Source organism: Amblyraja radiata, chromosome 23 (genome assembly GCF_010909765.2).
Source record: "Amblyraja radiata isolate CabotCenter1 chromosome 23, sAmbRad1.1.pri, whole genome shotgun sequence".
Taxonomy (NCBI): Eukaryota; Metazoa; Chordata; class Chondrichthyes; order Rajiformes; family Rajidae; genus Amblyraja; species Amblyraja radiata.
The window spans coordinates 7,747,117-7,760,178 of NC_045978.1; the positions used below are offsets into that span (position 1 = coordinate 7,747,117).

General features: G+C 45.0%; 1 protein-coding gene across 1 annotated transcript; it reads right to left on the reverse strand.

Moving 5' to 3' along the window:
* Positions 1 to 4,591: 4,591 nt before the first annotated feature.
* On the reverse strand, positions 4,592 to 12,761 carry LOC116986084 (proenkephalin-A-B-like). Its single transcript, XM_033041265.1, has 3 exons — positions 12,604 to 12,761; positions 10,098 to 10,226; positions 4,592 to 5,535 (listed from the first exon to the last, which is right to left on the reverse strand). Exons 2-3 carry the CDS (start codon positions 10,215 to 10,217, stop codon positions 4,876 to 4,878), a joined length of 780 nt encoding a protein of 259 aa, XP_032897156.1. The 5' UTR covers positions 10,218 to 10,226; positions 12,604 to 12,761; the 3' UTR covers positions 4,592 to 4,875.
* Between the last annotated feature and the right edge of the window lie 301 nt (positions 12,762 to 13,062).

The following is a 13,062-nucleotide window of genomic DNA, read 5'->3' on the forward strand; positions in this document are numbered from 1 at the left end:
GGGCTTGTGAACATTGTTGGAATAGCCCAGGCAATTAATTACGGTGCAATTTGTAGATTCTATCCTCTGCAGGAACATGATACCATAGATGGTGAAAGGCTTTGGGGGTGTTGGTAGTCGAGACATTATCTGCAGGATATTCAGTATCTGACCTGATCTCATAGCCACAGTAATTACGTGACTGGTTCTGTTGTTAGTTTGGATGGTCGTGACCCTGATAATGTTACGTTTGAGGATGGCAACGACATTGAATATCATATTGGAGATGGTTATTGCGTACCACTTTTACAGTATGGTTGCTCCTTGCCACCTATCAGTCCAAGCCTGAATATTGTGCACACATGGACTACTTCATTCACTGAGGAGATGTGAAGAGAATTGGCCATTGTTTGATGATCGATTACCCTTCAAACAGCTGTGCTTATGTCGTACTCGGCTTGTACTCGCTAGAATTTAGAAGATTGAGGGGGGAATCTTATAGAAACTTACAAAATTCTTAAGGGGTTGGACAGGCTAGATGCAGGAAGATTGTTCCCGATGTTGGGGAAGTCCAGAACAAGGGGTCACAGTTTAAGGATAAGGGGGATATCTTTTAGGACCGAGATGAGGAAAACATTTTTCACACAGAGAGTGGTGAATCTCTGGAACTCTCTGCCACAGAAGGTAGTTGAGGCCAGTTCATTGGCTATATTTAAGAGGGAGTTAGATGTGGCCCTTGTGGCTAAAGGGATCAGGGGGTATGGAGAGAAGGCAGGTACAGGATACTGAGTTGGATGATCAGCCATGATCATATTGAATGGCGGTGCAGGCTCGAAGGGCCGAATGGCCTACTCCTGCACCTATTTTCTATGTTTCTGTTTCTATGTAAGTGATAGGTGCAGAATTAGGCCATTAGGCCCATCAAGTCTACACCATTCAATCATGGTTGATTATCTCTCCATCCTAACCCCATTCTCCCACCTTCTCCCCATAACCCCTGACACCGTAACCCTTGCATATGATGGAATGAAGGTTAATGATGAAGCTGCTGAAGTTGGTTGGATCTAAGACATGGGCCTGTGAAACATCCTGGACTGGGATAATTAACCTCAAACAGCAGCACTATCTTCCCTTGTGCAAGGTATGATTCCAACCATTTGAAGATTTTCCACAACTTAAATAGTAACTTCCTAGTGGGGCAGCACAGTGGCACAGCAGTAGAGCACCAGAGCGCCGGGTTCGATTCTGTCCATTAGTGCTCTCTGTACGGAGTTTGTACGTTCTTCCTGTGACCGTTTTCTCCAGGTGCTCTGGTTGCCTCCCACATTCCAAAGACATGCAGGCTTGTAGGTTAATTAGTTTCTGCAAATTGTCCCTGATGTGTAGGAAAGAACTAGTGTGTCGGTGAACGCTGGTCAGCGCGGACTCGGTGGGCCAAAGGACCTGCTTCCATACTGTATCTCTAACCTAAACTAGTGTACAAAGGTAGACAAAAATGCTGGGGAAACTCAGCGGGTGAGGCAGCATCTATGGAGCGAAGGAATAGGCGACGTATCGGGTCGAGACCCTTCTTCAGACTGATGTTGGGGAGGGTTGGGGGGAAGAAAGGAAGAGGTGGAGACAGTGGGCTGTGGGAGAGCTGGGAAGGGGAGGGGAAGGAGGGAGAAAGCAAGGACTACCTGAAATTGGAGAAGTCAATGTTTATACCACTGGGGTGTAAACTACTCAAGTGAAATATGAGGTGCTGCTCCTCCAATTTGCGGTGGGACTCACTCTGGTCATGGGGGACAGAAAGGTCGGATTTGGAATAGGAGGGGGAGTTGAAGTGCTGAGCCACCGGGAGTTGGTTGGTGTTATATAACAGATAGCAAATGATATTAATTCATTATGATGATTGCTAGAAAAACTTTCCTTAACAATGTACAATAATTCAATCGATCTGTTCATAAATCTGCAATCAAGTGCTGATATGTGATAGCTAAATCCTCTCTTTCAACTCTACGTTGAAATGTTTGGATTTCCATTTGAAATGCAAGCGTATTTACAAAAAAAAATCTGAATATGTATTATATATATATCTATTATAAAATATGAATCACAAACTGAGTTAATAGTCTGCTTAATTATAGCTCACACAATGCTTTAGAATTACTAGTACATCCTTTACCTGTGATAGTATTGACTTGATAATACAAAATACTTTATCCGCTATAAAGGTGACCCATTGCAAACCAGATAAAAGAGCATTTAGCTTCTTGGTGGTACACAAAAGTGCTGGAGAAACTCAGCGGGTGCAGCAGCATCTATGGAGCGAAGGAGATAGGCAATGTTTCGGGCCGAAACCCTTCTTCACCCTTCTTGGTGTGTTGGACAAGGGTAGCTCTAGAATTGTTTTAATAGAGATTTTTCTTATAACAGAATATTACCTTAGGATTTATTATAAAATATGTTTTTTTATTGTTTCTGTTTACCTCTTGCATTCACATCTTGGGTAACAAGTGGGTTGGCAATAAAAGAAAATCATTTTATGGCAGGTACACAAAATTGCTGGGGAAACTCAGCGGGTGCAGCAGCATCTATGGAGCGAAGGAAATAGGCGACGTTTCGGGCCGAAATCCTTCGATATTCCAGCATCTGCAGTTCCCTTTTGAACACATCATTTTATGGCAGCTGGATTTCTTTAGCCAAGGACATCAGTAGGGCTTGATGTTCCAATCTCTTTACAGGGATTTACAGTCCTATTAGCTCTATGGATGTCCTTTTACAGAGGGACCATTGGGATTCTATTAAGTACTTTGTAACGTTGTCGGATCCAGATACTTTGTGTATTGTATACAAAAACAAAGAATTCCACTGTATCTAGGTACACGTGACAAATAAGTATCATTGAATCATTGAGTTGATTCATCCATACCTGGTCTAATCAACATACAACACAATCCAATATCTGGCAAGTTGATTCTTCATACCTTGGTGTAATTAGTAAATGGTAATCTATATTAACCTGTCATTATTATTATTATTATTAATAACCTGAAAAAATTGTAATTGTGATTTTGCCTTTGCTATGTTATGTGTCGAGCAAACTTAGGAAAGGTTGGCGGTCGAGAAAAAAAAAAGTGTTTTCACTGACACCCACTTGTCACCTGTGGTTTTAGACACTTCTTGGGTCAATAAGGATTCTTCGTTCCAATTGAAGTCACAAATCACAAACTTCCATTATCAGTAAGTTGTCGTTCAAAAGCTTGGCGAAAGCTTCTGGAAGGCCTGAGTGGTGAATGGTGAGTTCTGTTGGTTTATGACTTAAAAATCTCGCACAATGTCTTTTGATGCAACTACCTTGGTTAGAGGAGCAGTAACACAAGATGGTTAAAGAGGGATGGCATGGTGGCAGTGCGGTAGAGTTGCTACATTACAGCACCAGAGACCCGGGTTCGATCCTGACAATGGGTGCTGTGTGTATAGAGTCTGTACGTTCTCCCCTTGACCCCATGTGTTTCCTCCAGGTGCTCTGGTTTCCTCCCACACTCCAAAGACGTGCAGGTTTGTAGATTAATTGGCTTCGGTAAAATTGTAAATTGTCCCAAGTGTGTAGGAAGGACAGTGTTTGTTTGTGGGGTGATCGCTGCCTGGTGTTGAGTCTGTGGGCGGAAGGCCTGTTTCTGCACTGTATCTCTAAACTAAACTACAAAAGAGATGCTTGTAACGTCAAAACTTGTACTTTACAGATGTCAGAAATGTTTCTGAAAGTAGGATACCTAATTAATTAATTCTTGGGAAAGCTGCTACCAAAGCTGATACATAACTAAAATTCCAAGGGCAGTTTTTCAAATGCAGACAATTCCATTGGATGAGAACAATCTTGTTCATTTTAAAGGCACAATATCTTTAGGAAAATTAATTACACGAATGACAACTGAAGACGCTGGAAGTCAGTCTGACAAAGAACTAACTCAGTTTGTGAATCTGAGGAATTCATTGCCGCAGACAGCTGTGGAGACCAAGTCAATGGATATTTTCAAGGCAGAGATTGACAGATTTTTGATTACTAAGTGTGTCAGGGGTTATTGGGAGAAGGCAGGAGAATTGGGTTGAGAGGGAAAGATAGATCAGCCACGATTGATTGGCGGAGTAGACTTGATGGGCCGAATGGCCTAATACTGCTCCTATAACTTATAAACGTATGAGTTTCTCCTCCCACAGGTGCTGCCTGACTTGCTGAGTGTTTTTAGTTCTTTATTTTAAGATCTGTTGCTAGCCTTGCTATAAAAAGATCACGATGTTATTTTTTAATTCTATGCACGACAATGCAAAAATACAGATTAACATTACTAAGTACATTTTTCTCCATGTTTTTACCTTAGTGCAAAAAAATGTCAACACTATCTAACTTTAAATGCTGCCTAACTCGGCACAGTTCATTGGGTTGTTTAGAATAGATAATTCTAGGCTATGAAAGGAAACTAAATATAGTGATATCACCATTGCGAGTAGATTATTGCTATTTAGGTTAAAAAAACATGGAACCCTAGCTCAGGGTTTACTATCCATCTTAAATAACAGCACAGAAAAGAAATTGAGCATGCCAGATTTGTTTTGCATTTTAGCCGTAGAAATTCCTTATTTTATTAAACCACACACATGAAAGATCAACTTTAACATCGAGACACGCGCCATAACAGGAGGCAAACAGAAATGAGTTGCTGTGCGGTCCAGAGACCGTTTTTATTAGATTCACATAAACCACAGAAAACAATCAATTTGCTTTTTAGCCAGCCCAATGTAAGCATAATAGCAAAAATATCTGTGCGTTCAAGCATTACATAGAGTTTAAATACTGCATGTATCTTGGCAGTCTACATTTTTCACATCAAGACTCAAATGCCTTTGGCTGTTTTATAAGTCTGAAGCTTCTTCAGTGTAATCATTAGATTTGCCATCATCTGACCTCACCGAGACCCGAAAATTGCGTCTCAGGAAGCCGCCGTATCGTTTTTGGTTATCCCATTTATATCTCGGTCTGCCAATTCTTCTCATGAAGCCTCCGTATCTTTTCTGCAGCTCCACGTTTGGATAGTCCTCGTCCGTCAGCTCGGCGCTTCTTTTGTAGCCAAATCCCTTCATGAATCCTCCGTAGCGCTTCAGTTCTACGGCCGGAGGACCATCCTCCTCATTTTCTGCCAGCGCATTCTCCGTCGCAGTCGCAAGCTCCTGGAAGCTCCTCTCTAAATCAGACGCATCCCTCTCACCAAACTTCTGCAGAAAGCCTCCGTATTTAAGATCTTGGCCCTTGCCGTATCCATTTTCTCGGCCATTCACTCTGGTCTTGTAAACTTTTTTCATAAATCCTCCATAACGTTTTGCAGGACCGTGGTGCTGGTTTCCAGCGAATGACTCGACACTTTTAGCTTTAGCTTCATCTTCATCAGGGACCGGGGCACCAAGAACGTTGTCTACAAAGCCCAAAGGGTCAGAGTTGTACAACCAAAGTGCCTTGTCACATCTCTCCCATTCGCCAACGGTCAGCACCACCCCTTCACACTCTAAAGTGCACGTCTGAAAGACAGCAGTCAAATGACAGATTTTGTTTAGTGTTGAATTGAACTTGCATTCAGCACATAACCTGCTACAGATCCCACTCCAAAAATGTTTGGTGTTCATCTATAATGACCACATTTACAATTCAGTAGCACACAAAGTGCTGGAGTAACTCAACAGACCAGGAAGATGAAGATAGACACAAAAAGCTGGAGTAACTCAGCGGGACAGGCAGCATCTCTGGTGAGAAGGAATGGGCGGTGTTTCGGGTCAAGACCTTTTTATGTGTCTATCATTGTTTTGAACCAGCATCTGCAGTTCCTTCTTGCACAAGTCAGGAAACATGGATAAAGGTTACACAAAATGCTGGAGTAACTCAGCGGGACAGGCTGCATCTTTGAATAGAAGGAATGGTTGATGTTTCGGGTCGAGACCCTTTTGATTCAGTGCAACCCTTTGCCTCAACCCGAAACATCATCTATTCCTTCCATCCAGAGATGTTGCCTGTCCTGCTGAGTTACTCCAGCATTTTGTGTTTATCTTCGGTTTAAACCAGCATCTGCAGTTCCTCCCTGCAACATGGATAAGGGTTATATATCCATGCTCATGCATAGGTGACGTCTTGACCCAAAACATCACCTATCCATGTTCTCCAGGGATGCTGCCTCACCCACTGAGTTACTCCAGCGCTTTGGGTCTTTTTGTGCATTAACCAGCATCTGCATTTATTTGTTTCCACATTACAATTCACTGCTGCATCTTGTGGTCAGTCTTGTTTCATCAGCATTCTGCATACAAACTCCCCCACTAGTTCCTGGTTTGTTTCTCTTTCTTCTGTTCTGTAACTCCTACTAGGAAACTACAGGTGTGCATGACACACTGCATTTGCATTTTAGTGCCATTGGCTTCTTGTGCTCACAAGTAATGGATAGCTAATCCATCACAAACGTAGACCAAAATCTGCATTGTCACAGCCGGTGAAAAGGATTGCTACCCTGGCACCATCCCTTCTCCGACACCTCGCCCCCGCTTCCTCCGAGAAATCACCTTCCGGAATCTAAAATCCATTGATCCCCTCCATCTCTCTGACCTGCTCTCCACCACTCTCCCACTGGACTCAACCCCCATCTCACCTGATGATCTCACAAACCATCTCAACTCCACCTTGTCTACCTCCCTCAACACTCTGGCCCCCCTCAAAACAAGAACCGTAACTTTCAACACATCCTCACCCTGGTACACACCTGCACTTCGTAAACTGAAACAGACTGGTCGCCAACTCGAACGACTAATAAAGAAATCATCTCTCACAGTCCACCTTGAAGCTTACAAACTCCACCTCACTGACTACAAAGATGCCCTCATTGCTGCAAAATCTGCCTACCTCTCCTCCATATTCACCGATCCCTGCCTAAACCACAGAACCCTCTTCTCCACAGTGGGCAACCTCCTCAAGCCTCGAGCCAACACTCTCCCTACCTCTACTCCGGATCTCTGCAACTCATTCCTCCACTTTTTCGCTGATAAAATCAGCACCATCTATCAATCTTTATCCCCTGTACCCGACTCCTCAGCATCTACTCCACCACCTACCACGGCCCCTCCTTTCAACATCTCCACTGACCTCCTTACCCCTCCTCCACACTGCTTCCTCTCCCAGTTTGACCTGGTCACCCCTATTGAAATCTCCAAACTCATCAGCTCTTCCAAACCCACCACCTGCTCCCTCGACCCTCTCCCCACTCCCCTGTTGAAGTCCTGCCTCCCCTGTACTCTGCCCCTACCTCACTAATCTCTTCAACTCCTCATTGTCCCAAGGAATTGTCCACTCCGCTTTCAAAACTGCTGCCGTTACACCAATCTTAAAGAAACCTGGTCTTGATCCCTCCTCTCTCATTAACTACCGCCCAATCTCAAACCTCCCCTTCCTTTCAAAAACCCTGGAGCGTATCGTTGCGTCACAACTTCATTCCCACCTCCTTGCGTATAACCTACTTGAACCCCTCCAATCTGGCTTTCGCCCCCTCCATAGCACAGAAACTGCTCTCCTCAAAGTCCTCAACGACCTCCTCACCTCTGCTGACACTGGTTCCCTCAACATCCTCATCCTCCTCGACCTGAGCGCAGCCTTCGATACAGTGAACCATAACATCCTGCTCACCAGACTCAAGGACCTCGGCATTGAAGGCTCTGCACTCAGCTGGCTCCGTTCCTACCTTTCCAACAGATCCCACTTCATCTCTCTCCACAACCACACCTCTGCTACAGCCGCAGTCACTCAAGGCGTTCCCCAAGGCTCCGTACTCGGCCCCCTCCTCTTCATCATCTACATCCTCCCCCTTGGTCAGATACTCCGCCACTTCAATCTGGACTTCCACTGTTACGCTGATGACACCCAGATTTACCTTGGCACCAAATCCCCCCACAACCCCCCCCCCCTCTCCCATATCAACTCCTGTTTGTCAGCAATAAAAACCTGGATGCAACATAATTTCCTCAAACTCAACAGCGATAAGACAGAATTTCTCCTCATAGGCTCCAAAGCCACACTTAGCAAAATCAATAACCCCACTCTCACCATCGACGGCACCACTGTCTCCCCATCTCCCCAGGCCCGCAACCTTGGCGTGATCTTTGATTCCACCCTCTCCCTTGAGCCTCACATCCGCCATGTCATTAAAACCTCCTTCTTTCATCTCCGCAACATCGCCAAACTCAGACCCTCTCTCACACCGCCTGCTGCTGAAAGACTCATCCATGCCTTCATCTCCTCCCGACTGGACTATTGCAACTCACTTCTCCCTGGCATCAGCTCCACCTACATCAACCGACTCCAACTGGTCCAGAACGCAGCCGCCCGACTCATCACCCACACCAAATCCTGGCATCACATCACTCCAGTCCTCAAAAAACTTCACTGGCTTCCCGTCTCCCACCGGATCACCTACAAAATCCTGGTCCTCACCTACAAAGCCCTCCACCATCTGGCCCCCACATATCTCATTGACCTCCTCTCCCCCTACCAACCCTCACGGTCCCTCAGATCCACATCAGCCGGTCTCCTCTCCATCCACAAGTCCAACCTCCGCAGTTTTGGGGACAGAGCCTTCTCCAGGGCAGCTCCCAGGCTCTGGAACTCCCTCCCCCAACTGATCCGCAATTCCGTGTCCCTCCCCATCTTCCAGTCCCGCCTCAAGACCCATCTCTTCACCTCTGCCTATCCTTAGCCCCACGTCCCCGTCCCTTTTCATCTGTGCATTAATTGCCTCATGCTGTGTTTTGTATTGAATTCTGTCTTTACTTTGTGTACTAGTCATGTCTCTACTATTTATTTCATTCCCCTTACATGTTTTTCCTATACATGCTCAATTTTTGTAAGGTGTCCTTGAGACTCTTGAAAGGCGCCCATAAAATAAATAAATGTATTATTAGATAGTTTTGGATGTGATCACTTTGCAGAGCAGATGGTTATTTATTGATCCGAGTGCATACAAGGGTTAACACGGGGGGTGGGGGGGGGGGGGGGAGGAGGCAGGAGAATGAGGTTGAGAGGGGAATAGATCAGCCATGGCGGACTAGACTCTAAGGGCTGCTTCACTGTCTTATGAACACATGCTCTTATTAGAATACTCTATATTCACTATTAGACGTTTGATATTTGTGTTTACTTTCCAGATAAGGTAAGAGTTGCAGATAAGACGTTCTCCCTCTTTGCATGACATTACACAACAGGGCACAAGAAGCAACGGGTTGGTTTGAAGTATATTTGGCAAGTTAATCTAGTTAAACTTTTGAGTGAAGATTCCATGAAACTTCCATGGTTTTGATTTGAGTAAATCAAAATCAAAGGAGTTTGATTTACTCTTACGTGGGGCGGCGGCCTCGCAGCGCCAGAGACCCGGGTTCGACCCTGACCTCGGGCGCTGTCTGTGTGGAGTTTGCATGTACTCCCTGTGTCCGCGTGAGTTTCCTTCGTGTGCCCCAGTTTCCTCCCGCACCCCAAAGACGCGCGGGGGTTACAGGTTAATTGACCCCCTGTAAGATTGTCCCTAGTGTGTCGGGAATGATGAGAAAGTGGGACAACGTGGAACTAGTGTGATCGATGGTTGGCGCGGACTCTGTGGGCCGAAGGGCCTATTTCCATTGGTACACAAAAAAGCTGGAGAAACTCAGCGGGTGCAGCAGCATCTATGGAGCGAAGGAAATAGGCAACGTTTCGGGGTTCTAGGGTTTCAACCCCGTTTCGGGGTTCAACGCTTCTATGGTTTCGGCCCGAAACGTCGCCTATTTCCTTCGCTCCATAGATGCTGCTGCACCCGCTGAGTTTCTCCAGCTTTTTTGTGTACCTTCGATTTTCCAGCATCTGCAGTTTCTTCTTAAAGGCCTATTTCCATTGTTGTGTCTCTTAACTAAAACCAACTTTAAAAACTTGTATTTATATTGAGATCTGTTTCCACTTCCAGTCGGTTTGTGCAGTTAGACTACAGTTTGGATTGCAGTAACGCCGTGTAATGGTCTGTTCCCCCTATCAAGCGAACATCGGGTAGAGTTATATGTGGTTTCGGGTAGAGTTATCTTACCAGTGACTTGACCGAGTTGTCCAGCACCGAATTACACGCCGAACACCAGTTGGCGCAGTCTGCGTGGACGGTGTACAGTGAGCTAAGCGACAACGCCAGGACAAAGATACCCCACTCCATCTTCAACCCCTGGTGTGAGAAGAAGAGTGTGATGAGAGGAAAAAAAAACACAACCTCCGCGGCTTCAAATGCAAGATGTATAAAATTAGCGAATTCGCAGACAAACCTTTGAGGAACTGGGGGGGGAACCAGCAGGAAACGTGAAACTGATAAAGATTACATTTCTTTCAAGTTTCCCCGATGGTGCTTTGCCGAGTCCCTGTGTTCACGTGTATTAAGAACCGTTGTGATATTTTCTCTCGCCTATCATTTATCTCATACTCATTTTGTTTTAGTCTTCAAGACTCGGCCACTTTACAATATTTTATTGAGAAAGAACTCCACGCATTAAGAGTTTAGGGTCATCAAATTGCAAAAGAGGGTCTGAAGAAGGGTTCCGACCCAAAACGACATCTATCCATGTTCTCCAGAGATGCTGCCTGACCAGCTGAGTTAGTCCAGAACATTTTCTGTATTTGAGTTGGATGGATCTCTAGGGGCTAGTGGAATCAAGGGATATGGGGAGAAGGCAGGCGCCGGTTATTGATTGGGGCCGATCAGCCATGATCGCAATGAATGGCGGTGCTGGCTCGAAGGGCCGAATGACCTCCTCCTGCACCTATTTTCTATGTTTCTATGTATTAATCAGTAGAAAAGAACTGCAGATGCTGGTTTCCATCGAAGATAGACACACAATGCTGGAGTTAACATTTCTTGCTGAACCGGTCCTTCTCTCCAGAGATGCTGCCTGTCCCGTTGAGTTACTCCAGCGTTCTGTGTTTATCTTCTGTATTAATCTGCATCTATAGTTCTTTGTTCCAACTCTATAAATATTACAAGCTTGTCAACGAGTTTTTGAAGTGTTTATCATCAGAACCCAGAATGATATTCACGTGGATAACCATTTAAATGAAGAGATTTCAAGTACAGGGATTACATTTTTCTACGATGCATCTGCCTTGCACAAAAGGCGTAGCACTTAGCAAAAGGGACAAAGAATGCAGAACAAATACATTGCCGGGCGGTATAGCTAGTATATGCTTTGCGAGGCACACCAAATTTCAGTGCTAAGATTAAAATTTTAGAGACAAATTTTAGAAACAAAACTAATGCGGTCAAATTCATGAAGCAAGAGAAAGTTAGAAAGGGGGAAGCGCAGGTCAAATATATTTCTGATACATTTCAGAAAGAACTGCAGATGATGGAGAGAAATCGAAGGTAGACAAAAATGCTGGAGAAACTCAGGGCGAGGCAGCATCTATGGAGCGAAGGAATAGGCGACGTTTCGGGTCGAGACCCTTCCGGGTCTCGACCCCAAACGTCGCCTATTCCTTCGCCCCATAGATGCTGCCTCGCCCGCTGAGTTTCTCCAGCATTTTTGTCTACCTCTGATACATTTCAGATACCTGATGAAAGTTGCCGCAGTGATTCCCGATTTTGAATCTGATGTCAACAAATGTCTAACATGAACACATTTTCACCACATTTTATTTTCAGAGGTAGCGCCGGACCAAATCTTGGGGATTACAGACAAATATCATTCAAAACATTTTAAACATAGAAAATAGGTGCAGGAGTGGGCCATTCGGTCCTTCGAGCCAGCACCGCCATTCAATATGATCACGGTTGATCATCCAAAATCAGTACCCCGTTCCTGCTATCCTCCCCCCCCCCCCCCCCCCCCCTCCCCTTTTAGCCCTAAGAGCTAAATCTAACTACCTCTTGAAAATGTGTTTGCTTAAATGTAGAAATAAGGAACTACAGATGCTGGTTTATACCAAAGGTAGACACAAAGTGCTGGGGGAACTCAGCGGATGGGGCAGCATCTCTGGAGAAAAAAAGATCCCGACCCGAAATGTCACCTATTCCTTTTTCTCCAGAGATGTTGCCTGACCAGTTGAGTTACTCCAGCACTTTGCGTCTATGTTTTGTTTACTAATATAACTTCTCTACTTAGAGTCGCCGAAGTCTAGTAAGAATAGATTCACAGCCGCGAGTAGCCGAGTGGTACTTATTGTAGGAAGGAACTGCAGATGCTTGTTTAAACCGAAGGTAGGTACAAAATGCGGGACAGGCAGGCATCACCTCTGGATAGAAGGAATAAATGAGCGACGTTTCGGGTCGAGACCCTTCTTCAGACTTCTTCATTTTGCGTCTATCTTTGGTACATTGACATTCTTTTAAATCAATTTATTACAGGAACTGATATTACCTAGCCAGATACAAGCAACTGCAGGTGCTGGTTTACAAAACAAAAGACACAAAGTGCTGGAGTAACTCAGCGGGTCAGGCAGCATAAATAGTCAAGCCTGTAAGATTGGTCTGATGTATACACCCAACATGAATTATTCTATTAAAGCGATCCGTAGGAACAGATATCATTGATGAACACGCTTTGTCAAGTTACCTGGCTATTCGGGAGGAGTAGAGTAGAAGAAGTCGTGATCCTTGCAGTTTGTGTGCGGATTTCCCCTCCCCTGGGAAGGATAACGCGGCGAGCAGTCAGTCGATGCACTGCACTGACTTCGTGCCTCTCTCTCTCTCTCTGTCCACCTTTGAGAAGTCCGGCTGGGATCCAGGATTTCTAACCTGCAGCCTCCCGTGCCGGCTATTTATTTATCGCCCGCGTTCTTCTGACATTTGCGACGTTGGCTATGCGTCCCTTTGAGCCAATGACTACACGCATTGGATCATTATGAAGCAGCAATTTCCTCGAATACTATCAACATGTTTCATTGCACATCCGTCGTGATCCGCAGAAGTGTTTCAAAGACACTGGGCAATTCGCGTACTAAAAATACCCAGAGTTTTTTACACGAAACGTTAATCACCTTTAGCTAATGCCACTTGCACTGTGACCTTTTCA